Here is a 27374-nt window from a genome sequence, read left to right on the forward strand (position 1 = left end):
CAAACCCATCGCGGTAAACATGAAGAGATTGCCTCTCAAGAATGGCTGATGTTTTCAATGGTATGTTGCCTCACCTGATCGTGCTTTTTTGTCTCCTTTGTTTCCATAACTTGTCGCCAAGCTGAAGTTGCTCATGGGTGTGTACATCGTTTTGCACTCAAAGCATACAATCAGAATGCTTATAAGCTGGCTTAGTGCCTCTTAGTCTATGACTCAAAAACTGAGTGACTTGGACCTAGTCATCAGCTGTCATCTCCGGACGTTGATTTCATAAAAGGTTTTGTCCTTCTGCACGCAGTCGTCACGAAGGGTTATTGTAATGCAAATCTTTTGTCCCCGGGCGTGTTGATCTTGTTCGAAATAAAGTGTTTCTCGTGTCTTCAAACTAGCGTTTGTACATTTCCACAGAATGACGTGTTTGTTTACATTCGTTGTCTGGCTGACTTTTGAAGTCCGTCATGGCAGTCCGCCGTTCGTTGCGGTGGCACGCAGTGACATTGACTACTTTAGATCGCACTACAGACACGAAGTTTAGGTACGATCGCGTCATTCATATTTATCGCTCGTTATGCTGCGTGGTTTCAGGCTTGCATAACAAGCGCTCAGGGTTTATAATGAGTTATGGAATAAAATACAGTTTGACAGGCATATGCTCGTGACTTCAGGCGCGTAATATTTTATAGCCTAACGCGCTTCAGTGTCGAAACCGTTCATTGTCAACTGTATTGCCGGTGTATTTCACTGATGTCATCGTCTCCAAAGTTCGTGCTCGAATGACAAAATATCGTTTCTCTTTAAATATACCTAAGTCATAGGCTCTTTTACCGCTTCTTGTATTGCTAGCACGATGTATTGACACTCAACAATACCTAAAAAGTTTTTATTTGTCCTGTTCCTGCAGTGTGGCCTTGAAGATGAACTTGACTTGTAAGGCTGTGTGCATGCGTGTTTTTGTACCCAAACATATGGGTGATGGTCTGCTTTGGCAGAGGTGATATGTTGCGGAAACAGCTCTCTTATTTCCGAAGCACCTGGGAATTGTATTTACGACGTGAGTGCTTCAAGGAAAGCTAGCGTATGTTTTTTTTGCCAGAACTCGCATATTGTAGTGCAGCAGGAAGGTCTTCGAATCAGCAGCATGGAAAGGGATGTGTGAGAATGTACCTTTTATTCTTTGTTGCGTTTCAGCCTCCCTAACTTATGAAGTCGGAGCTGTAGAGTATGACGACTTCAAGCCATCTGAGGAACCTGTATATATATTGGGAAGAAAGTACAGCACATTTCATGGTCAGTCCCTTTTGCATGTCACTATATAGTATGGATAGCTTGCATGTGATGGTGTGCTCACTATATTATTGTTAAGAATTCACAGCCTCCGGTGTGCTTTTGGAGACATTTAGATTAACATGCAGCTCGTCATCATGCCAGTGACCTTCCGGCACAACAGCTGTGAGGAAATCAGTGCCACTTATATTACTGTTTGTTGTAAAAGTTGTGCACACGCTTGTAAGCACACATGTTGCCATTGAAAGAGCCTTTGCTGAACTATCCCGTGCTTGGAACTGCTACAACATTGTCAGCTGAGAAAATGACAAGTTTCTTTTGATTTGCTCCAGCTATCTTACGTTATGGAAGTTTATGCATTGTTTTTCATTGCTGCATGAAACACATTAAAGTGTGTGTGTGTTTAGTTATGTGTCATGTCTGCCATGGCCTTCACAAATGCCAGATTTTAAATTGTGCCGTCATCTGTTCCAGAACTTGATGACCTCAGGAACAGTATTACATCAAAGGTCTGGCTGACATATCGAAGGAACTTCCCAGCAATTAGTGAGAAAAACAAACTTACTTTGTCTCAGATTTGCGTTTACAGCAGCCTTGCATTAGAATTTTTGTTTCTGTACTTTAATGGTGTGCTCATTTCTGCAGCAAATTGTTGTTAATGTTCCTGATTTGCAAAATTTCTAACAGTAATACAGTATTTTTTATCTTACCAGAAGAGTTAATTAATTTTATCTAGCTTCTGTACTTGAATCTCCTGTTGCCTACAATGGCAAAATGCAAATTTTCATGCACACTTCTTACTTGCCAATTTGAAATGATGCATGTTGAAATGATGCCCAATTACGTGCACATCGAAATGAAGCCCATAACTTTGCAGGCTCAAGGAACAGTCACACAACCACAGCATAAGCTTATAAACTTATGCGTATAAAACATTCATAGCCTTGCCACATCAAGTATCAAGTAATCTCTGCTTATTGTTTTGTGATGCGATGCCACAGATGGAATTTCTGATGACGAAAGTGGTGGCCAAATCATGTGGCAAGCATTAGTGTGAAAGCAAACAATACATCTTGTGAATGTAGCTGTGCATGCTTGTTGATCCCAAACCAGGCGTTATCAAGTAAATGTTGCTTGCACAGTCCCGGACATGCAGTTTGGTTGATCTAGGCAGGTGTCCTGCGCTCTTTACATGCAGCTTTTTAATGATTTCTGCAGTGCAACCGCTTGACATTGAGCTGCCCGGTAGAACAAGCACATGCCAGTATTATCATGTTAAAACAATTAGCACTAACATGCAGGAACTGTTGTAAAAGTGTAGCCTGTGTAAACCCGCAGATAAGGTGGGAATCATTCTACAAATGTTACATTATAGGTTTTTTTGTAGTTTTCTAGCAGGACCTTGTCTCCCATTTGAGAAAGAGTATTTCCTCCTCAAATGCCATACCTTGTGCTGTAATCATGAGAGAGGAAATGCGGTTATCATTGTGTTGTTTACCTCTATTAGGCAGAACAGCAGAATGAACTGCGTGCGCCATAGTTCAGATGTAATTTCTTACGTACAGGGTAAACCTTTAAGTAAGCACTTACTGCTGCTAACGTGCATTTATGCAAAATTTTGTCACAGTTTACAGTCCTTGCCACTTCCTCATTCTAGCATAATGTTTATTTAAAATTGAATTGGTTTTTGCTGCTAGTTTTAATATAGAATACGTTCTGCAGTTATTGCCACATACTTTTGCTTTGCTTTTGTTAAGAAGGAGTTCATGCAAGCGAGCTATGTGTTCGAGTCTGTGATGTTTTTCTCATTGCTAAGGTGTAGCAGCCTGGTGCTGTGTTTCTTATAGACTGAGAGTGGCTAGACTACATGTAATGCATTGCGTGTCCTCTTGGATTTGCAGGTGGAACAGACTACACCTCTGACACAGGCTGGGGATGTATGCTTCGGTGTGGGCAAATGGTAGTTGCTGAGGCCCTCATGCGACGACACCTTGGAAAAGGTCTCTTTCGTCATTGTTTCTTTCCTTTCTTTTTATTAATATCTAAGCTTTCTAAATACAGAAAGAAAATAATTTGAATGCTTCTTTCAAGTTTGTGATCCGGTTTGACCGCTGGAGCTTTTGTATTCTTATGCCACAGATGCGATAATTTCAGCAATACTATTTGCATACATAAAATGAATATTAACGTAGTACTGACATAAATTTTTAAACTACACACTTTTCGCACATGAAAGAATCACACTTGTCTATATGGAAGGTTGGGAAGCATTCATAAGCTATTTGATATGATGGTTGTCACAAAATGCCAGATCTGGCATTATCAACATTATCATGACACAGACCTGCCGTGGTAGCGTAGTGGCTTTGACATTGCGCTGCTAAGCCCAAGGGCACTGGATCCAATTCCGGTTATAGTGGTTGCATTTAAATAGAAGTAAAATACAGAAACGTCTGTGTACTGTGCATTGGGCAAACGTCAAAGAAACACAGGTTGTCAAAATTAATCAGGTGTCCCTCACTATGGTGTGCCTCATTATCATATAGATCTGCATAGATCCGGCTTAATTTGAGCGATGGCCTGGGTTATGCTGACTTTAAGGGCATAGATCGATTGCGGCTTATTAGCATAGACCTGTGACTTCAGGAAACCCCACAAGAAAAACTCTAGCGGGGTCAAATCACACAAATTTGGTGGCCAATTCACGTCACCTCTGCGAGAGAGAACCACACCCTCAAATCGTTCATGCAGAATGTCGATCGTGTTGTGGCGTCCGCTGTGTGGCACGTAGCGCCATCCTGCTGGAACCACATGTCGTATGCATCCATATCATTTGATTTGGGCCAAAAGAAATCGGTTATCGTTGTTCTGTAGTGCTCGACATTGACGGTGATGGCTTCACCTACACTGTTTTCAAAAAAGTATGGACCAGTGATGCCGCCGACCCAAAATCCGCACCAAACAGTAACCTTTTGTGGATGCATTGCCACCTGGTGAACCTCGTGTGGGTCGGGATCGTCCCATATACGGCAATTGTGCTTGTTAACGTAGCCATTCATCCAAAAATGTGCCTCGTCGCTAAAGATCATTTTTCGGCCAAAATCGGCGTCCTCTTCGAAATGCTCTGAAGCTCAGTCAATGAACAAACGGCATTGTCTATGGTTGTTAAGAGGAAGCTTTAGCTCGGGCCCAACTCTGACGCGGCCTATTCAAATACATGTAAAAACGCAAAAACGTTTTTCTGAAATAACCCCTGGACCGATTTTAGTGAAATTTGTTGCATTTGAGAGAGCAAGTTAAATTGTAGTGACTGTTGGTCACGGAATTTCTATTCACGGTCACGGAATTTCTGCTTCATTGCAAATTTTGTTCTGAGCACATAAAGCATGTAATGAAATGTCCTTAACTGACTGCAGTTTTGTTGAAGTGTGATACACCAAGGTACTTCAGGTGCAAAATTTTAATTACTTTTATTCCTATTTTATCCAAATGATAAACTTGGTGGCCAATAAGCTTATATAACTATAGCGTAGCTAAGTAGGCAGGCCTTCATGTATATGTGGCTCCGACTGTTATCACTGCTATATGTCTTCGGAGACCATCAGTCTTTTGCATGTTCAGAAGAACAGATGGTTGCGAGAGGCAGTAAAAACAACACGTAAGTTCTTAATGGCGCTGAAAGTAATGTTATCAACAGATTTCTTCCACATAATGACTGTCACTATGTATTACACAGTAATGAGGCAGTAAGATCTGTCTGCTGTTACTCAAAAATAGAAAAAGAATGACGTACAATTGGCTCAATCACTTCGTCGAACAACTCTCATGCACCGTCTTTGCTCACTGACATCAGGCTATAATAAGGCCTTGTATATGTCATCACAAGCACTAATGTACTGTTCGTGCTATCGGTTGAAAGTGTTGCATCACTGGCCAGTAATAATTCACTGAGAAAGCAAAAACGGTGCTTTTCTGCATTTTCTTGGTGCATCGTCTGCTATCTGGAAGGGGGAGCCAAAAGGCACTCAATATCAGTGTGGTCACGTGTTTGAAGATTCCAGCGCCCATGCCGCGGTGCTGTAAAAGGTGTACGTATATTGAAAAAAAAAATGTGCTCCTCCACCATCACATTAAGGTAATGAGTCAACATAATTGGCTGACACATCCATGCAAACTCTCTTTCTTATGGACAGTGGTGTTTTTGCCACTGTATTCTTAGGTTGTCACCAGCTACTGTAGGTATTTTATCCTAGTGAGAAAGATGGCAGTGAGGCATATCATTCTTTCAAATGTGTATGCTTACAAGTAGAGCAGTGACTATTTACGTGTAGGGTGTGTGATAATCTCAACATCTGTTTTGCAGATTGGCAATGGTCACGAGAAACAAAAGACGAAAATTACCTGCGCGTCCTGCGCATGTTTCAGGACAAGAAGAACTGCACATACTCGATACATCAGATTGGTGAGTGCATTGGTTTGTATAAAGACAAGGCCATAGGAGAGCCGCATTGTTTGGAGGCACGCATTTTTCTTGGCAGACATTTTCTCCTTTGGTACATTTTGGAATTTTGTAGGCACTGGGGGGTGCACGTGTTCATTCAACTTTTGTTCAAATTGAGAAATTGAAGAAACACTTTAATTAATTTTTTCATCCATGCTGCTTGACCTATGAGTCCCTGTGTTCAAAGGATGCATGGTAGAGAATGATGAAACCGTAATTTTTGCTAGAGTGTACCTCACTAGAGGTCCGCTTTACTGAAGCTCCAGCCTTAGGTGGCAACCACATGCATTTGATATTCAAATGACAAGTGATGCCTGGTGAAAGAAAAGTAGTGACATATTTGCTTTGTTGTCTGAACAAATACAGTCGTGCACTTGTAAAGAAATTGCAAACGAACCACGAGGCCAAAGAGGAGTTGAACCTGTAATATGATGCATGCTACCACTGGCAGCTGGTAACTGAGCTCATGTTGGCATGGATTGTGATAACTTACCAACCTTGAAACTGAGAATGGCAAACTATTTGTACCATTTTTCTTATGGTATAGAGTTTAAGAGAGAGGTTCGATGTCAGTGTGTCTTGTGCTTTGAATCGTCTGTATCCTTTGCTGAATGATTGGGTCATAATCCTCTTTACTTAAGTGCACAAAACCATTTGCTCGTGTGCAGAGGCAGTAGCATATCTATTTCCACCCACGTGCAGAACTCGCTAAACAACTCTTGTGTCACCACTAGGTTAAGTGAACACAAGAGGAGTGACAATCCACTGAACCATTTTCTGACTTCGCCTTGCAGAGAGTGGGGTTGCAATCGATTGTGTGGTGAATCAAAAGATTTTGTATTGTCCCAAAAGCAGAAATGTGCAGCCCGTCATAATGACATGCCACATAAGGGTGAATACATGTACCTCAGCAAACCATCGGTTGCCCTGCGTAACAGAGGTTATGTGCCTTTATGGCCAACAATGCAGCCTGTGCCTCTTATGATTTCTGTTCTTTTTGTGCTTGCACCTAGCTCACTGTACCATGTGTGATTTACCGATTTTATTTAGCACATTGTTTTGCCAAAATAAAAAAAAGAAATTGTTTTGAGGGAGTGCCTATTGCATCTTTGGGCTGCTCATTTTTCTGTGAATAGGTATGCTAATCCATCCATTTACTTGTTCGCTATGAGTGACATGTAACTGAAGCAATGAGCCAGAATCTGGCTATGGTAGTGAAACTGGCCAATTTGAGTTCGTCGAATCTTACCTGCTTGCTTGTTTCAACTGCAGTGTGACATTTTCGCGTCCTAGTACAGACCACTTGGATTGCTCTAAATGCTTAAAGAAGGTTTGTTCTTCCATGGTTGTCAGCGGGCTTGCGGTAAACCAGCTTTCAACAGGGCAATGTACAGCAAGGTTTTATTTTGCAGTCCTATATACTAGTAGCTGACTTTGTGTGTGTTGTTCTTTGTATCCATATTCCAGCACAGATGGGTGTCTCGGAAGGCAAGACAGTGGGCCAATGGTTTGGGCCTAATACCATTGCTCACGTACTAAGGCAAGTTTCTGCATCAGTTGTGCCGCCATGTGCGGTCTCCTGCCAACTAAACGGCGGTTTAGAATGGTAGATGGTTGGTGAGCTCTGAAAGATCTTTTTTTTTTCTTGCAGGAAGCTGTCTGCATTTGACAAGTGGAGCTCTTTTGCCATGCATGTTGCCATGGACAGTGTTGTAGTGATGGACGACATAAGTGAGGCTCACTTTGTTGCTAATTTTTCGGCAGTGTAATGGCAGTCATTACTTATACAGTGGAGCCTCAATATAAGAAACATCCATTTAGCAAAAACTGCGATTAAAAAGACCTCTTTCATTTCCTGATTTTAGTTCTATTGAACACCATCTGCAACCTAATGTTATTTGTGGGCAATCAATTTATTGGCCCAGAGCATGTTTCAACTTGCCTTAAAGGGACACTAAAGTGAGAAATAATTTCTTCTGCTTCAGTAAATTACCGTTCTACAACACCAAAAACACCACTCTTACAACGATAAGACATTTGGTAAGCCAGAAAAAGCGCAAGAACGAAATGCAGGTGGCGACACCTACTTGAAGTTCCCTCACCTGGGGGCTGTGACGTCTTGGATTTTGATGGCATCTTCGAGGGCTAATTATATATAGCGGTACAGATTGACTACATTGTGTTCTAAAGGAACCAAATATTAAACATGGCAAGTTTCGGGAACCTTTATTCAGCCAACGCGGCCCAAATGTGAAAACATACTTTGGAATCCCTGACGTCACGCTGACGTACCGGCACTGGGGTTTCGGCGCGAAATTCAAACACTGATACTTGGACCTTCATTTTCTCATCTAATAATCAAACTATTTTTTTGAAATGACTGCCTGCAGGGTTCTCAAACAATGCTTCATTAGTCCAAACTGATTGTTTTGTTTTAGTGTCCCTTTAAGGACACTTTGGACTTCGAACTTCAGCACCTTGTGACATAGACACTTGTGGGTCCATTCATTGCTTAAAAATAACCAAAGAACTTGAAAAACAAAATGAAAGAAAAAATTTATTTCCAGTTTAGTACTAAAGAAAAATTAACCGCAGCGAATGTGCCCAAATATTCACATTACATTACTGTGACATGTTATGACTGAATCATTCGTAAGTTCACTGACATTAGTGAGAATCACAGAGGGCTGCTATTGTCATGAACAGATGCAGCAGCACCTAATTCTTTTAATACCTTTATTGTTGCAAGTTGCAACAAGCTTTACTGCCAGTTGACCAAGCTTTGTATAAAAATTTCAATGGGAAAGAACAGCTGTAACCATGTTAGCGTAAATCATGGTCACATACCAAGCTTTTGGCTGGTTCTCTACACTCCCACACACACTTACAATGACAGTAGAAGCACAAAATACCATTGGAATCTGTGAGTCTCATTAATTTGGTTGTGTGATCACTCAAATGGGAGCAAATGGGCGTTAAGGATTTCTGTGGCCTTTTGTTTTTAGAGGTCCTTAAAAGTGTGTACTATGTGTCGGGAATATGAGATAACTCAGAGCCATTGGCGTAATCTGCTGCATGTGAAAAGAGTGGGCTTGCCTAGACGTCATGGCACCATGTAAGCTGTCTTCCTGTGCATTTAGTATTGGTGGTTGCATAATCATGAGTTTCAATAAACTGTTGGAGCGAGAGGCAGCCGAAGCATTCGCTGCCTGCTGCCAGCGCTTTTTATGATAACGTCATTCCAGTGCGGTGAATGCTATCAGCCACAGGGGTGGAGTGCATGCCTGGCTGGCTTTGCTTAATTTGTACCACCGATGTGAAGATATCGTCGACGTGCTATGAAACCGTATCATTTGTTACTCACTTCCAAATTCATCAAAAATGAATTGTTTTCTCATTTAAACTTGCTTTTTTCGATTGCCCAATAATTCCAAAATTGTGTGGCCCCTTTCCATCCAAGACAAATCGATCAGCGACTATACTTATTTGCATAAAAAGTTGAATTTCAATACCATGAAATTTCAATATAAGGAAATAAATTGCCAATTTTACCTACTTTGTTATGTCGAGGTTTAGCTGTATTAGGCAAAGTGTTAGCTACGTGACATAAAGTTCATAGTTCAATAGGCTGTACCGTATAAATTGCAGTGAACTTTCCTTTCTAACTTAGTGTCAGCTTGGCGTCAAGTTCGCACAGACATGAGCAGTTCCCTGTCATTGACTGCAAGCACTTGCTGTCACAACGCTGGCATGATTAGGAGTGCGGGATATGAGGAATGCGTGTGCTCGCCCCAAAGTGAGCGATTCATGCTGCCGCTTGCTTCATCATTTTAACAGGGCCGCGTCTCCAAAACTCGGATCACGCAACCTCCAACCTTAGGCACACTAGAAAGCAGTGGGCATGAAGCCACCAATCATCTTGACCTTCCCTTGCGTGTTTGCTCTTTGTCCGTGCACCTGCAGCAGATCACCTCCAAGCTACAGTGCATAGGTCACTTGCGTTTGCCGCTGTGACCTCACATGGTCAGGCTAGAGAAAAAGATGTATGTGCTCTCCTCCTCTAGCCCAGCTGTGCAGCAGTGTGGGTTCGGTCATACAACCCCTTGGCTCACTCTCGTACCCACAGCACATCACGTGACCACCAACGTGTGGCGCAGAAGCTGCTCATTCTCTTTGCACTTGAACTTCATTTGGGACCGCATGGATATGGGGGGGGGGGGCGGCAACAGTGAAAATGCGCTTGCAGTGTCTATACTTGTTCTAGCTATAAATGCAAAACAACTATAGTGTTATTTTCATACAAATACAGCCTACAGGAGCATTGCATATGCTCACTGCAGTATGCACTGCTAAAACATGTGCTTATTGCTCCCTGATACCATTAGTTATTTGTAGTGGTTTCGCTTGCTTTTATCTTGCAGGGAAAGTATGCAGAGTTGAGGCATCAGATGCTGAGGATGGCGTTAGAAATCGGACGCAGCCACATGGACTTGCAGCTGCAGCAGCAGCTTCTTGGAAGCCTCTTGTGCTCTTTATTCCTCTGAGGCTTGGCCTGAGTGAAATCAACCCAATCTACTATTGTGGCCTCAAGGTAAGAATGGACATGAAGAAGTGCTACTGGCAGATGCGAAAGTTCACTTCAGTGACTGAAAAGGCTTTTTTCATGTGAGTGTTCACAAAGGAGAATATTAATGCTGTAGCAACTAACAGTTGGTAAATGTGATACAATCGATCAACAAAACATTCAAGTAGTGTTGCCAAGAGCAAGAAAAAATGCAGTAACAAGCTTCTCGCCCTCAGATAGAGCATAATGTGATAAACTTCAAAGTTCAAAGTTCAAAAAAATTTCGAAGTTTGAAACTAATTATGTATCTGAAAGGCTGCTGAAATTTTTAAGTACTTTGGTTGTCATATATTTTATAACTGAAAAATTGCATGGCGACCGAATATGATATTATGCATCATTGTTGATGGGCAGGAAAGCCAATAAAGCAGCAGTCACTACAAAAGGTATGAGCTATGCATGGGTCTCTCTAAAAGCCTCCAGAATAACTGGCAAAGGGGTAGCCGTGAGTGTAAGCTTGCATTGCAATTTGTAGCTTCAGTGGCACAGCAGATGCCTTTTAAATGTGTTAGCTCTGCTTGTAATGAATAGTGACGTGCATAAAGGTTGGAAGGTTCATTTGATGTATCCTGTACGTATCTCAGTCAACCTTTGAAGCTGACTTAATGAAAATTTTAGTTGAGCAAAGATTTTAATTTCTCTCAAATAATGATTTGAAGACCATGTTTATGTTTCTTAATATGGAATGTTTGAAAAATTTGTCAGGGTCATGTTCACTGCGGTTTATCTGTACCATTGTTTGCTCATTAGATTCACTGGTGGCATCCATGTGTACGGCTAAACAGTGCCACTCACTTTTCATTTGCAGAGGACATTTGCACTGAAGCAGTCCCTGGGCATAATTGGTGGCAAACCGAACCATGCACTGTACATCATTGGTGTTGTTGGTGAGCACAGCAGTCTGTTAGTGCCTCATGGCCCCTGCACCGAATTAAAGGAGTACTGACTTGACATCTTTTACCTATCATTCTTGCTTTAGGTGAAGTTCCGGGACCTCGAAACCGCGGAAAAAATAGTGGAAAGCCCCAAAGTGGCGCTAAATAATTTACTGTAATAGTTTTCCATGAACTGATTTTGGTTTTGTTTCCCACGATCTGTTTGTGTCATGGCATCATGATGCTGAAGGTGGTGAAATGAGAGAAAAGAATGTAAAAAAAATACAGAATGCAGAAAAAATACAGATAGAAAAAGAATTGTCATGCCAGTACGCCTTTATTGTGAGAAAATGCAGGATCTTAAGTGTGAGAATGTTGATTGAGCGTGGTTGTTAAATGTTAAGTCTCATAGCTGGAAATTCGCCTAATTGTAAAGCGCGTGCTGCTTTTTGTCTTAAAGGAGTACAGTCGGCATCATCCTTATGTAGAGCACGGGAATGGTGGCTGCTGGGGCGCTCAGGAGCCAGCCAGCGAAGTCAACGTAGTTATGAGGCCCAGACATGCCCAGCAGCTACCATTAGTTGTCAGATATAGCAGCTAGCGTTAGAGGTTGCAGGCTGTCTCAGTAGTGCTTCGGAAGCTGCCGTTCCTGCGCTTTACACAAGGGTGACGCCGACTGTATTGACACGAAAACTTGGTGTCCCTCTTGCTTCATTAAGGAGTTGTTGACTCCGTAGTCTCAGTACGAAGCCTCAGTTCCTCCAGAGCACCACAGATGAGTAATTACAGCCCCTTTTGTAAGGCCTGCCCAAAACGCTCCCCAAGTGCAGCGTGTCCTCTGACGTGAGAAAGGTTACTTCTCATGTCACCGAAAGTGGAGGTGGCAGGTCATGATGGTTGATAGCATACAATGACTGTGTTGCCGGAAGCTGCTAAAGTGGCCTCTCCGATTGTTTGCTTCTCTTGGGAATGCAGGGTGATGCTCTATGCCATTGATCACTGAATGCACGACCAGTGTGTGTGTGTGTTGTACCCCGAGGCCGCAACAGCAGGTTTCAATAATGAAATGGGCAACCTTTCTCACATCCGAAGCCGTGCTACTCTTGGCCTGCACTTTGAAATGTTATTATTGAAAGCTAACTTAATTAATTATTTGCTGCGCTCTCGGGAAATTGAGACTCCATAATGTAACTACTGGATTGAGGGCTCTCCGATAAAGTAATAAAAACAGCACAAAAATTTGTGTCAGTACTTCTTTAAACGGCCCCTCACTAGGCAACATAGAAAATTTCTGTTATGGCTGGAAATTGTAACGTGTCCTGTAGGGAGAGTTCACCACAAGAATTTTCAAATGATAGAAATATTTCAGTGCCACAAACCGATGATTTCAGGAGGCGAGCGTCGCCGCCAACATGACGTTCTCTCCACTTGCTCCGCAAGCGAAATTCCTTCTCTACGTCCTCCCATACCGGAGCTCGAGGATTCCGGGGTGCATACGTCACAGGCTCCTCCTTCTTTTCTTTCTCCTCGCTTTTTTGCTGCTTGGAGCAGTTTCGCTGATGGTGTCATGCTTGAGCTGTTGCTTTTGTCTTGTTTCACGCAGCACACGATTTTGCATGCTCTGCATGAAAACGCCTGACTAGTGGTATACGTTGGTGCTACACGAACACTGAGGTAGACACAAACGGATCACAGAGCCTGATCGTGTTCTAGAATACGATAGAAAATGACATAGTTTCATTGTCTGTGCGTGCGACTGAATGACATGGGAACAAGCTGTTGAAATGGAAGCAGATCTCTTTTGCTGCAGTGCAATGTCAAACAAGCACGTACAGACATTCTGTTTGCGTGTTTTATTATTTCTCTAAACTTTAATTTGTCTTAAAGCAACAGATTACACAAATAACAGATGTTCCTTTGAATAATTCTCGATGTCGCGTGTCATTATGAGCAACGCTACAGCATATACACTAGAACCTCGTTGATATGTTCTGGCTAAGTACGTTTTCCTGGCGCCAACGTTTGCCGTCGAGAACACAAAAAGTGACCCAATAGAGTTACGCCCATCTTTTACTGGTTTATTCCTTCCCGGAAAACACAATTTTGGCATGAACGTTGAGTACATTGCCAAAGTGCGATCGTATGATACATTTTCCAGCCGCTAAATCCCATGTACACAAGAACATGCGTGAGGCCTGCGCGATCGAGAACAGTGTATAGCTCTCTGCCATGGCAGCTTCACTGCAGTACTCGCCTGCCCATCTTGCGTGAAAACGACTGCGTGCGCAGTTTCTTATTCCGGTAGCAGCAATTCTCCACTCAGGTCGTCGCACGCTACATTCACAACTGTTGCCGCCAAACGTATTACGATAAGCATCTTCACCTATCTGTTTTACAGCGCGTGGCGTGTAGTGCGATTGGTAGCGTACTGCATGCTTTTAGTAGGCAATAATCCAAACGCTCGGCCATTCCCTGCTGCAGGCGACGCAATGTGGGCATCACGTTTCGCTACAGTGGCATCCGGTATTGCCAACCAGCTCGGTTTTGTTTTGGTTTCCCCTTGCTTTCTTAAAACACCGCACAACAGGAAAACAACAAAACGTGTCTCGGGCTGCAATGATCCACGCGACGCTACGTGTTACATAGATGTCAGCTATAGTTGAGTCTGTGAAATTTTTAGTTACTGTGGATCGTACGTTTTCCCGGTTTGTAAGTTTTTCGTGTAACTTAAAAAAAACAAAACAACGTATGAACGAGGTTATACTGTACATGTACGTAGTCGCACTTGCACATATATGTCACCTCTTCAGCAGGGACCGTGGTGCCCGTGAGGGGAAGAGCAAACAATGTTTGGTTTTAAATTTCAGCTTTTTCTGTGGTGTGTAGCAATCTATTACTTAGCACGCACAATCGTTAGCCTGCATTGTATGCACTGTGATTGTCAGCCCAAAATGGCCAGACCTGGTGAGGGGCCCTTTAAAAATGTCTCGAACCACCCCTCGGGCTTCGTGAAAAACCATTGTCCATGGATAGCATATGCTGCTGTGAAAATCTCAGCCAAACTTTGCAGTTGTGTGAAGCACATGGAGCTCACAAGAAGAGGGTGAAGTCGCCTTTTTTTCAGACACTTTCTTTTCAAATGAGACCTTCTCCTAACCTGTTTTGAAACTGCTGGTAGCTTGCCTATGTTGTCATATGCAAGATTCCCACAGATGGCTGCTATTGGCTGATAGCTGTCATCAACCAAGAAGGGTGTTTAGGTCAGCGCACTTCTTCCGACTGTTACTGTGTAGATTTATTGACGCTGTTTAATAAACAGGCTGAAGTAAGCGAAAATTTTGATAAAATTTATGTACTTCTGGAAGAAGCCAGCTATTGTCTGTTTACACTTGGTTGTGGCAGCCCATGTAGGAAATAAACTTTGGCCACACTGCTTATCGGTGTAGTAGCCATCAGGTCTCGCTAATTTTGATTAGTTTTGAACACACAGCTTACCTAAAACAATTAGAAAGCTAAGCTGAGACTATACATATGCTTGCCAGTGTGCGCTCACTCCTGCCACTTCTGGCACTCCTGGCTAGACGCCTTGGCAGATATCACTTCGGATTGAGCTATTTGGATGTGGCTACTATCCATCTGTCAAGCTGATGCAAGACAAAGCTGGTCTGCACCACATAGCAGGGCCAGGCTGAAGTGTATCAGCATGAGTGTGCGATCCAACCCGGTTATGCACATAACAAATATAGTGTACAGTTGCATGTAGTTGTGTCTGCTACGTAGCGTTGAGGCTGGCCTCTGCGGGGCGCTGTAACGAGCCCGCTTGCTTAGCTCACTTCAACTTACTGAGGACAATCGTGTACTCTCAATGATTGGTCCCTGTGGGTGATATGACTTCAGGCGCATGGTGACTGAGTCTGAGCACCAACATCGGACTGGAACAGGTTGTTGGCTTCCTGAGTTGCACACCTTTGAGGTATGTCACCATTATGGTAGAAGTGCAGTGCGGCATCCATCGCTTACCCATTGGGGGCGCTCCCAACATACTTGCACTAGTGAACGTAAAGATGCTGTTTTGTTCGACCCTCGGAAATTGTGTGATTGCCACAGAGATAAGTAAGAAAGAAAATGTGCTACTTGCCACTCGGTGTGAGAAAATAAGAGCCGCATGTAGCTCTCTCGTACATTGCAGCAAAGCAAAGGGATGAGACACCGTGGACTCATCCGTAAGTTGAGAGATAGCCTCTGAGTTTGGCTCATCATAGGTACCAAAATTGGAAGTGGTGGCGCCTATGTCAACATCCAAAGTTAAATTTGAACTGCCTGCCTTGGGGATGTTCAGTGGGCGGAGCGTTGTGGGCATGTCCCACTCTGCCATAGCCTTTGCAGTGCAAGGCATTGAATATAAATGCCTTGCTGAACTCTGCTTCTGCTGAACATATTGAAGTACTTTTTGCTGCAAAGTATTTCTGAAATAGTAAATTTTAATGCCAAATGCAGTTTTTAACTCCAATAAAAAGTGTTTCAGGACCCCTTTATGTTTAACTGCCAGTCACATTAATCGGTCACTTGCAGTTGAAAGCTTTTTTGTTGTGGTAGATTGTATTGTTCGTTGGAATAGTAATTGCTTTCACAGGTCCTGAAATAATTGCCCTGTTCTGAGGCTCTTAATTTGTTAAATTATTCTATGAAGCACTTGAATTTTATAAAACGGCACTTCTCATGATGAGGTGTGCGGCATAATTTTTGCCGTGTGTTTTCATCGAAGGTCAGATATGCAGTGAGAACAAGGTGATTCAACCCTGATAAAATCGGATCACCTCAGGTCATTATGTGTTTACAAGAACATTAAACACATGAGATTCCTGGGAAGGTGACTGTAAATGGTTCATGTAGCTTAAGGCATTTCTAATAAGACATAAATAAAAGTTGTGTACAGCATTGATCTCAGCTATTTCTCTGGGCGTAAATTAGCAGAACGATGAACTGCAATCATCATGAAGGTGCTGGTATGTGTGCATGGTGCAAATTCTGGCTACTGATTTTTTTTTGTGATGGATGCATCCCTATAATTGGTCGTTAAGAATTACTTTTGTTACTGCAACAACAGTTCAGAGCTTGAAACTGGGCTTGCTGCATATGTTCATCCATCCTTTTGATTATGCGGTCACTGTCATGCCAACATTGTTGTGTCATCAGGCTGCCATGTCATCCTCAGATTCACTCCTCTTACAAAGAAGGAAAACAAACATTACCCGCCGTGGTTGCTTAGTGGCTAGGTGCTGGGCTGCTAAACACGAACTCGTGGCATTGAATTCCAGCTATGGTGGCTGCATTTCGATGAGGGCAAAATGTGAAAACACCTAGATTTAGGTGCACGTTAAAGAACCCCAACTGGTTCAAATTTCCGGAGTCCCCGCTACGGCGTGCCTCATAAGCAGATTGTGGTTTTGGCACGTAAAACCCCATATTTTAATTTTAAAACAAACATCTGCTCGCCGCTGCTACTGGGGACTCGTGCCCCTGTGGCATCGTGCAATTGAGAGCCAGACATGCCAGCCACTGAGCTATCATGTGACATTCTCTCTTGGCAATTTGTGAAGGCTTTCATGCACAAATGGCATGGAGGCTGTGAGAGTAATCTCGTCTACATATGAATTTCAGGGGCCACAGTAGACAAAGATGTCGTGCATAACGATGTTCTTGAGATGTTGTTGTATGTGCCTGCTGCTGTTGGCCGTAAATAAGTTGAGAGTCAGAGGAATCACTGAAGTCCGTAGATTTTTTTTTTCATTTTCTTATATAAACAGATGATTGCTGCTCTCAATTTGGCACTGCAAACGATTGTCTACTGGTTTGCATTTCCACTTACAATGGCGTCATACTGCAGGTGCCGGATGTTACCCATTGCAATGTAGCAATGTTTGTCACAATTATACAGTTAAAGAAAGACACAGTTTTGCCCAAAAGGCGAAGAATTGATTGTGATAGCAAATTAGTAGATAGCTATGTGAAGGAAGGATAGTAGCTTTATTAGCTGTATAAACTTGTAAACATTTTCGCTTACTAACTAAATTAACAAACACGGTGTCATGTGCGCACAGGTAAACATGAACACATACCATTTGAAGACCGTGGAAACTCGTCAAAATGCTGTAGTGAGGCGTGGCAGCAACAGTGAGCGAATAGACAGCGTCTCGCTTCAGTACGAGCTAAGCCTCGAAAGCACAGCGCATACGAAACTAGCAGCACTCGGCGCACTTTGTACACATCGCAGAACTTTACTCAGAGATCTTCAAGGCGAGCTTAATGATGCATTTCATATGTTGGCATGGGCTTTTCCTTCGAAAATGTACAATGTTGTGTCAGTGACTGCCTTCCACGTGTGAAGCAGCATGCCACCCAAGGACATAGAAAAGGGAACTGGTACATTGCCCTTCTGTGTCCTGGTTGGTCCAGAGTGCTGGAAAGCTTTATTTAATATGAACAGTCCCAGTAATCTGCTTTACTTGATGATAATCCTAGTTGTATGAAATGAATCATGCTGTCTTTGATCTTTCTTGTTAGGTGATGACCTAGTGTTCCTGGACCCGCACACCACCCAACTTGCTGTTGACCTGGATGTAGAGTGTCCTGAAGATGAGAGCTACCATTGTGCCCACGCCAGCAGGATGGACATTGGCCAGCTCGACCCTTCCATTGCTCTTGTAGGAAATGAGGCGGCAAAATGTTGCTAGTGTCTCTGCCTCGTATTGAACTCTAGCCATGTAGAATACTTAATTGATGTAATATCTCAAGCAGAATCGAAGCTCATTCATTCGGCTCTCATGGTAAAAGCAAAATACATTCAATATTCCAAGTGGAGGTCATGCCAAGTTTAACATTACACAATATCAATATTTGTTATATGAAGGTTTCACTCTGCACATAAAAAAGCAGTAAATTTATCATAATTAGTAAAGAGTTTTAGCTTGTCTGGTATTGCAGTAAACGCGCGCTGACTGGGCATTTTACTGGATGGGCAGAAGGCATAAACATGAGCGGCTTGACAGGTGGTGACACCTTCTGGCACAGAACTGAACCAGACAAACACAGAGCTAATATTGCATCAACGAAGTATATTCTACTTTGCTGCTGGTATAAATTTCTGGTGGTGGGGAATCGTGACACAGTAAAGCCACTGTCAAAATTTAGACCTGCAGTGAAAGAGAATACCCTTGGCTACTGCTTGTCTGTCTGTGTTTGTCTGGTTGAGCTGTGCACCACTGGGGGGCTGCGCCACTCGGGCTACTCACGTTTACGCTTCTGCCAATCCAGCAGGACGTCCAGTCCACCGACGTTTACTGGAATACTAGACAGGCTAAAACTGTCTAGTTGTTATTCAAGGAAGCAATACTCCAGTCACGCAGGGCTTTTGACTGTGATAAAGTCTGATTGGGATCGAAGTTCTTGTTTGCGATTAGCTTCCTTCTGTAGCTTGCACAAAGGAGCCAGTCATGAACTCGATCCAAATTGGGCTTGATCCATATTGAACGTGCTCTGTGTGACTGGGGTTTAAGCAAATTTTTGTTGGAGAAAAATTTTTATTGTTAAGGCTTTAAGTAAGGGTAGAAATATTAATTGTACCATCTAAAGTTGGGTATGCGGTATATCAGTAAAGTCAATTTGTGCTGAGGTATGTAGTATAATGGTAGCATGCTTAACCCCTTAACTGCCATCATGAATTTTAAAAATATTGATGAAAAATGCAGATTTCTTAAAAAGCTGCATTTATTTTGACTTTTTTCTCTAAAATGTATACCAAGAATGCCTATAGCGCTTTTACTACTCTTGATAAAAAAAAAAAAGATAGCCAGAGGCTCTATTATGTGTCAGAATTGGAAGGTAGTGGAACCTTTGTCTTGATAAGTCAACTCGTCATTGGCAGTTAGGGGGTTAAGGAACTGTAAATTAGTACTGCATGTATCTAACTAGAGATATTCGTAATTCTTACAGCTTGATCTTGTAAATGTTGCAGATATGGCTTATGTGTGAACATGCGTTTTCCCAAACTCATCTGTGTTGTTTCTAGGTGGCAATTTATAAATGTCTAAATATCTATAAATGTCTATAAGTATCTGTTGTGGGAAATAGAAGTGCATCAGAATTAGCACACTTAATACCAAAACAATTTGCTTTGGCACCATATCATCATGTAAGTTAAACTGAAAGGGGCAGTCTAAAATTCGATGCCAAGAAACAATACCTCATGTAACAGCACTTTTGGTGCCCTTTGAAATTATAACTCAGGCTGGACTGGGACTACTGGGTGAATATCTGCTCACTGTAACAGCAAAAACACATGGAAAACTTGAAAAGTTTATGAATACCTGCAATTTGGTTTATCTGGCAATCCTCAACACCGTATAATAGTTTTCTAAATGTGTTTGCTTCTTTGTGTATGGTTTAGAATTCATTCCTTGCTTTCTTTCTTTTTTAGTGCTTCTACCTGCCAACAGAAGCAGAGTTTGACAGTTGGTGCAACTTGGCGCACAAAGTGAGTGCCTTATTTATGATTATTTATTTTGATGTGAAAGTGTCAAATGGCCCTTTGAGCGAAAAAGCCGCCGCCTGTGATCTGTCGCAGGAAAACGGCAGGTAAATTCCCATTGGCTGCGATGCTATGTCACGAGTGCACCTCAATGGAGCAGAGCGAGTGAAAGGGAGCGCCTGCTGGCTGTGATAGCATGCCAGGTGTTGTGTGAGGGGAGAGGGCATTGCCGCGACGCCCTGTTAGCCTAGCTATCAGAAGCCCGTGTTATCCGCGTGTTTCTTGTTTGCACAAGCTCTCACGTTTAACTGCGCCTTGGTAAGGCCAAATCAAAATGCACCAAGTTTCTCAACATGCTCACTTGCCCGCGAGGAGTTCATAACTTGAAGGACTGCTCAGCGGTGTATAATCGGACATTAATGCTTTTGCATTCACAACTTGTAAGAAGTGCTTAGGTGTCTTTGGATTTAAAAAAAAACTATTATTGTGTTGGCTGAAGTGTTACATTTCTTGTGGGCATTTAAAGTGGCCCTGAAACACTTCTTATGGAAGCGGAGAAAGGCATTTGAAGTGAAAATAGGCTATTTCAGAAATGCTTTACTGCAAAAAGTACTTCAATGCGTTCAGCAGAAGCTATGTTATTGGCAATCGAACACTGCCTCCGCTGTGCTCCCGATCCTTCATCAGTCAGTGCCTTGCACTGCGAAGGCTATGGTGCAGTGGGGCATGCCCACAATGCTCCGCCTTCTAAATGTCACCGTGGTGCACAGTTAAAATTTCATTTTGGATGTTAACGTAGACGCCACGACTTCTACCTTTGATGCCTACAATGCGTTAAACATAAGCCAAACACTGTTCTCCCCAGCGAGCCGCAGTGCGCTTAGCCAGTGGACCTGTGGCTGCACCCCGCAGCGGCCGTGGCATCTATGCCGTGTAACCGACCACAGTTTGATGTAAGCTATCGGCCAATAGTAGCCGTCTAAGGAAATGATGAAATAGTGTGTCGAGAAGAAAGTGAGGACAGGGCCTTCTGTTGAAAACAGCGTTTGAGAGAAAGGTCACTTCACGATCCAGTTGTGAGCTCCATGCACCGCGTAGGACAGCAAAACTTGGCTGAGATGTTCACAGCAATGTATGCTACCCACGGGCTATGTTATTTCGGCAAGCCCGAAGCGTGGTTCAGGGCCCCTTCAAATGAATGAAACGTTTGGGCAATAATGTCTTATTCGAATGTCTCAATGTGCAAGCCCTTGAGTGCATGTTTTTAATATGTGTGACTGCTCATTATTTGAGTTGTGGTTAAAACATTTTATGAAGAACACGTAAGTTACCTAGAAAAATTAAAATTTTGGTTCACTCACATCGTGCATTTGCATTTACCGCATTTAGAAACTATAATCACTTGTCTGTCGTCAATTGCTTGTTTGTTGTACGTCTGTGTGCCTATCAGCTCTGCAAATTGTCAGAGCTTTATCCCGAATTCCTTATTCAATTTCACCTTGTAGCACTTGATTAGCCAGATGAAGCAGCCGCTATTTGAGATCACAGAGCACAGACCACTCGGATGGCCAGACCTCACAGAGGAGCTGCACCGACTTGATCAAGAACTCCCAAGCACTGGTTCGTGGTCTTTTTTTTTTGTTTACTTCTCAATTTGAACCTACTTGGTACAGTGAACTTGAAATATTTCTGGCACAATGGTAAAGGCACGGAGCAAGAAACATTTAGGAGAGGAAACTCCGCTGTTTGCGGCGACCAGAAAAGGTCACAAGCCCACGGAGCCATTATCGTGCTGGCGGTGCATGGCGGCCTGGAAAGAAATTACCGCCGTTGAGAGCGCGCCGGAGCAGCCTGCCCGGGAGCTGCATTTTTTTTTTTTTTGTTGCGGCTTCTACGACGCGCCGCATGGCGCCGCCACTGTATATGGCCCCGTCGGCGCATACAACAATTGTGACCTTATCTGGTCGCCCGCGCTCGCTCGCGCTGACGGGAGTTTCACCTCCTAAATGTCTTACTCCGTGGGTAAAGGCAAGCAAAACAGTGGGAGCTTTCCGGGAGCTGCATTTTTTTTTTGTTGCGGCTTCTACGACGCGCCACATGGCGCCGCCACTGTATATGGCCCCGTCGGCGCATACAACAATTGTGACCTTATCTGGTCGCCTGCGCTCGCTCGCGCTGACGGGAGTTTCACCCCCTAAATGTCTTACTCCGTGGGTAAAGGCAAGCAAAACAATTGTAGAGCCGTGAAGGAATTGTTTGGTCCCACCTGAATTCAGGTTGACGCTTACAGAGCCAGCACGTGCAGCACCTGTATCTTGCTGGCAAATAAAGAGGAAGGCACCGAATTAAATTAAAATCAGTGTTGTTATCTTTTCGTAATCCTAATGTGCTTAATTAAAGATTAAGCACCACTGTTGTCCATATGGGCCTAAACTTAAAGTTTCAGTCCCTAGAGAAAGCCCGCATAGCAAAGGAGTTTGGGCTTGCAAACGTAGGTTGTGTTGTGCAGTTCTCTGTAACATTGAACATTCAGCACACAAGCTTTCTCTTTTGATGAATTTTGTAGATACAATTATGAGTGCATATCACTTTTAAAGGTCACTTGATGTATGTGTGCTATGTGGAGTGTAAGCATAATGTTGTGTAGCTCTTGTGAAGCCATTTTGCTGCATCACTTAGCCATCAGGCTGATGGTTGTGCACGCCCATATAATTCAAAAGAAACACTGGCCAGATGCTCGCTTGTGTATGGCCTGTCATGATGCTCTCTCCAATATAGTAACTTTCCCATTGATTGGGAAAGTTCTCCGAGGATTAAGCTTCTACAATAACCTGGGGTAGGCATTGACTCTCATACTTAGAGTGTTCCACTTGGTATAGTAATTTAACACCTGTGTGAAACTTGTGCAGAACTAGTGCCTCTTAGTCAGCGACAAGTCAAAACTGCAGTGACAAATGCTCATCAAAGGAAACAAGTGTACTTACGTCACGGAATTGCATGAGTCTTGATATTCATTGTTCTTGATAACAGCATTTTTGTGAAAAGGACTCACTCTTGTATTTTTTCAATCCACTCAAAGTCTCATAGTAATAGCAGACAGCTTATTACACTCCAGCGTTATACCTATACCTGCTGCAACCATTTTAGGCTTAGTCAACTGGAACTGGAACCGCGTAGCTACCGATTGGCACGGCACTGAGGTTCCAGACAATGGGGATCCCCCTGCCTCATACAACGAACTTACAAGGTACTTTTATCTGGGGAGGCAGAGGTATTCACTGCCACACAGTAAATTGAACAGGCCTCAGGCATTGACACTCAGACTCTTGCAAGTTGGGGCATACCCTAGCCCTGCCCTCTTACACCGTATCTACCCTGAAATTGAGACGTCAAACACTTGCGCACTTTGCTCAGACTTTGCCAGCTCAGATCATGTGCTATGGCGGTGCCCCGCGTTATGCTGCGACAAAGACGTTACACCATCCAAGTGGAAGACTGCCCTATGCAGTCCCGATTTTGAAGCTCAACTATGGGCAGTCCAATGGGCCTTCGACGTGGTGGAGAGGGTAGGCCTTTCTGTCCCGACGTGGGAGCAGCCTGCTACGTGCTAGTGCATGTTCCGATGGACGTCAATAAAGTTTTTCTACCATTTCATAATTTATGAAATTATACTTGTATAAAGTTTTGTCATCTTGTTTCCCAAAGTGACCCCCAGCTGGCAAATGTAAATGCTCTTGGCTTTCCATGACAGGTAGTGCACACATAAAATGGGAACATGTTTCCGTGCTTTGCAATTGGAACAATTTAAGTGCTGTCAAAGCAGCTGTGAGGAGAAAGTGTGTCTTTGGAATTCCGTCACATTCGAAGCTGGCAAGCAGATCAAACATGTAGCATGATAAAAGTAATCAGAAGAGGCTTTAAATTTTCCAAATTGACTTTTATCGATGAGGGCGCAGTTCAGAACTTCATTCTGCTGCTCTCAATGTGTATCGAAATTTCTCCTGCTTGGCCAGTGGATGTTCGTGCTCTGCTCCTCTAGGATGTTTGGAAGGTGCATGCCCACTCGACTACACTTTAAAAATATGCCTACTTGCCTGTAGGGATGCTTTTCATTATGGAAATTTTCATGGTGGTGCTTGAGTAACATGCACCACATATATTACTTCAATGTAAGCTGACCGATTTCCCGACTTCTATAACATGGAAAATAGATAGAGACATGCATTTAAATATCAGGTTTCCAGCTGCTACTATTGACAGAGAAGCTATAGGCCAGCACAATGCGTTGGCGGGCTAGTTGGTGCGAATCCATGAATACTTTGTTTAGCGCAAAACAACAGACACAAGAAAAACGACAGGAGTTGAGAGTAGTGCCTTGTCCTGTCGTCTTTCTTGTGTCTGTTGCTTTGCGCTAAACAAAGCATTCGTGGAAAGCTATAAGCCTCTGCACTAACTCTTGACTTTTACTGCAACCTTTACTGCATATGACACTGCAACCTTTAGCGTACTAGCGGGTACAGTGAAACCTCGTTAAACCGTAGTTGGCCGGAGCTCGGAAAAAGTAAGTACAAAACGGTAGTACTGTTTAACCGAAATAGCATGAGATCGCCCACTTACCTGTCGAAAACGGAACTCGGAGGGAGTGCGATGAAAGGGGAAAAAAACATGCAGTATTTATTCACTTCGCGCGACAAAACTGTTATTTTCGTTTGATGCCGCGGCGGCCTAGCACGACGACAGCGGCCTCAAACTTACTGAAGCTCCGTGCCAGCTTCTCAGCCAGCCCCCTCTTCTCGGCAAACACTCGCACGGGAGATTCCTCGTTGGCGTTACGTATACTCCGTGCACGCGCGCAGTAGTGCTGCAGAAGTCCCGTGGCGCCTTTTTCATTGCCGGGTGCCGGAGTTCGGAATACTTTTTGTTTGAAATAGTTACGTTATCGCACCCCTGTTCTCGTCGCGACGATTGCATTCATGAGGCTGACGTAACGCGCAGCTTCTGCCACTGTCGGGCCTGAATCGCCCATGCTGTCGCTTTCCGTGTCGTCCTCATCACTGTCGTCGACACTTCGGCAGCAACAGAGGCAACGATGGCGAAAAGTCGAACCTCATAGCCGACATCTCTTCGCGGTCGCAGCAGTGCTGCCGAGCAACTTCTTAGCATTCCAAACGCCACACACTGTAGTCAACAGCAGATCCATGTCCCGGGCCAGCGCCGACTTCTTCGTGTCACGTTCGGCAGCACGGACGATGTCTAATTTTTCTTCTATGCTGAGCACCCAGCTCCTTTTTTAATAGAGCTTCGGCATGACGTGAGTCCTCGCTTGCACGATGCCACAACGCTCTCTGGCACGGCGTTGAAAGGATGTTGATGTTGATGTGGCTTCACATGCAAACGCGCAGGGCGCTTGGAGGCCGTTGTACCGATCTCTGAGGCTTGTTTTTCTGCCGGGCCGCCCGATGGAGACGACGCACCGCTGTGTTTGCGCGACGAAAAGTGGAAACGCTACGTTTTAACCGATGCGTACGCAATAAGCTGTTACGGTTTATGCGGATACAAAATAATTTATCTTCAATGGCTGCTGATTTGGGGAATTGACTTTACTACTTTTAAACTGAAACTACTGTTTAAGCGGGTACAGTTTAACAAGGTCTTACTGTACCCTCAAAATAACTGGTGGTTCTATAGCACCCTTCGTAATTGTACTGCTGTGTTCTCCCACGAGCAGGTGTAGGGGAGCACTTCACTGGTCGGTAACTAAGTTTATGTCACCATGAAATTTTGTACGGAGTTGTGGTGACAGTTGTCGCAACTGTTCTTGCACTGCTCTTGCAAAATCGTGACATCTGTTCGTATTAAGCGGCCAATCTCCTTGAGATTTTGATTACTTCTTGGCAAAACAACCAAAGAAATGCCTGAAATACTCCAAACAACATTTATGTAGGATGCACTGAGCCGTAAGAAAGTTTTTTATTCGTTTGGGTGGTTTCAAGAGGAAGAATGAGCACTAAAGTCTGTCCTAATTTCTATGAAATTGTCAAAGAGGTCTGCGAAAGATCAACGAGAGTCATCGCCACACAATCGTCAACATTTCAGAAGCTGCTGGCATAATTTAGAGCTCTTGTGAGTGGGTTTTGAGAGTAATTAGTCATGAGATGTTTTGCTGTAATGTTTGTTTCCAGCCTGCTCACAGAGGACAAAAGAACAAGGCAGAGAGCACTTAAATAGTTCGATTTTGGGCCAGGATTTGAAAAATCATGTTGAAAGTGACCCAGACCTTGTCCCGAAGAGCGTCAGGGGTGGTGTAAGCTGGTGCTATGAGCATGACTCCAAAACCAAGCAACTGTCCAGCCAGTTGAGGACATTTTCTTCACCAAGACTGAAAAAATTCGGTAAATGCGCTCGAGGGAATGCGGTGATCATTGTTTCTTTGTTTACTTGTTCGGCATCTGAAATTGTGCAGCGGGAATTTGCTCCTCCTGGACAGGCTGTGAATCACCAATTTCACTCGGAATCATTAAGGCGATTAAGCAAGAATGTGCCAGGAAAATGCATAAAATGGTGGAATACAGGTGACTGGCTTCTCCACCATGACGGCACCACAGATCTTAACGGCTTTGGCTACGACATGGTAATTAGTCATTCAGGGATTGACCAATGTTCTCCACATACCCTATATTCTTGGACCGAGGTCCCTGTGGTTTTCTGGTTTATTTTTAAAGAAGAAACTTAAATAGATAAAGGAGATTTATCGCTGTGTACAAGGCGAAGGCAACCTTGCAGGAGGCACTCAAGAGCATTAAGCTTGAGCAGCTGCAGAGTTGCTTTGAACAAAACAGTGGCATAAAAGGTTGGACAAGTGTATTGACTGCATTAGAGATTATCTTGAAGGAAACTGTGTGCTTTTTGACCTGTGTGAAATTCCGTTGTTTTCTTTATTTGGTGGGGGGGGGGGGACCATTCCTGCTTTTTCTGGGGACTCCCTTTGTACATGTTTTATTCTTTCTGTGCACCAAATTTCTCATGAAATTTTTTTTTACCTGATGTATTTAGCCTGGAATTTTCTTTATATATTATACTACTGTCTTGGGTAACATTATATTGTCTTATTTTTTCCCCAGAATTCACTGTTCTAGAGCAAGAGCGCAAGTATGACACTTCGGACGACGAGTTTGAGATTCTCTAAGCTGTACCTATCTGTAAAAAAAGGACGCTAAACCCTCTGCCTGCTTATTGACTGTTAGCCTTTCTTTGAGGAGATGCTATGCACTCTTCAGGCCTGCTGTATCTATAATATTGCCAATATAATGCAATGTCAAGTGCTTTTTTTTTATACAGGAGGACTTTTGAATAAATATACGCTGCCAGTATTTGTGCAAAAAATTATCCTTGTGTTATTTTTTGTGATTCATGTGCTTCTGCCAACTACATATTGAATTTCCGTAGCATCTCTTTTCACAAAACTTTGTCAATGGGTGTTTTAATGTTTATACAATGAGTTCCAAAACAACCTGTCATTAGATTAGTTGGTGGCCGTCAGAAATAAACGTGCGCAGAATGGAC

At 43.3% G+C, this 27374-nt stretch overlaps 1 protein-coding gene across 1 annotated transcript; it reads left to right on the forward strand.

Annotated features, from left to right (window-relative positions):
* Atg4a (Autophagy-related 4a) lies at positions 1-27197 on the forward strand. Its single transcript, XM_075682120.1, has 13 exons — positions 1-60; positions 1189-1287; positions 1759-1830; positions 3186-3284; positions 5648-5746; positions 7253-7329; positions 7441-7516; positions 10207-10376; positions 11218-11296; positions 17849-17988; positions 19761-19817; positions 21317-21431; positions 26933-27197. The coding sequence occupies exons 1-13, from the start codon at positions 42-44 to the stop codon at positions 26995-26997; spliced, it is 1167 nt and encodes a 388-aa protein (XP_075538235.1). The 5' UTR covers positions 1-41; the 3' UTR covers positions 26998-27197.
* Positions 27198-27374: the final 177 nt, after the last annotated feature.

The sequence above is a fragment of the Dermacentor variabilis genome, chromosome 2, assembly GCF_050947875.1.
Source record: "Dermacentor variabilis isolate Ectoservices chromosome 2, ASM5094787v1, whole genome shotgun sequence".
In the NCBI taxonomy this organism is placed as follows: domain Eukaryota; kingdom Metazoa; phylum Arthropoda; class Arachnida; order Ixodida; family Ixodidae; genus Dermacentor; species Dermacentor variabilis.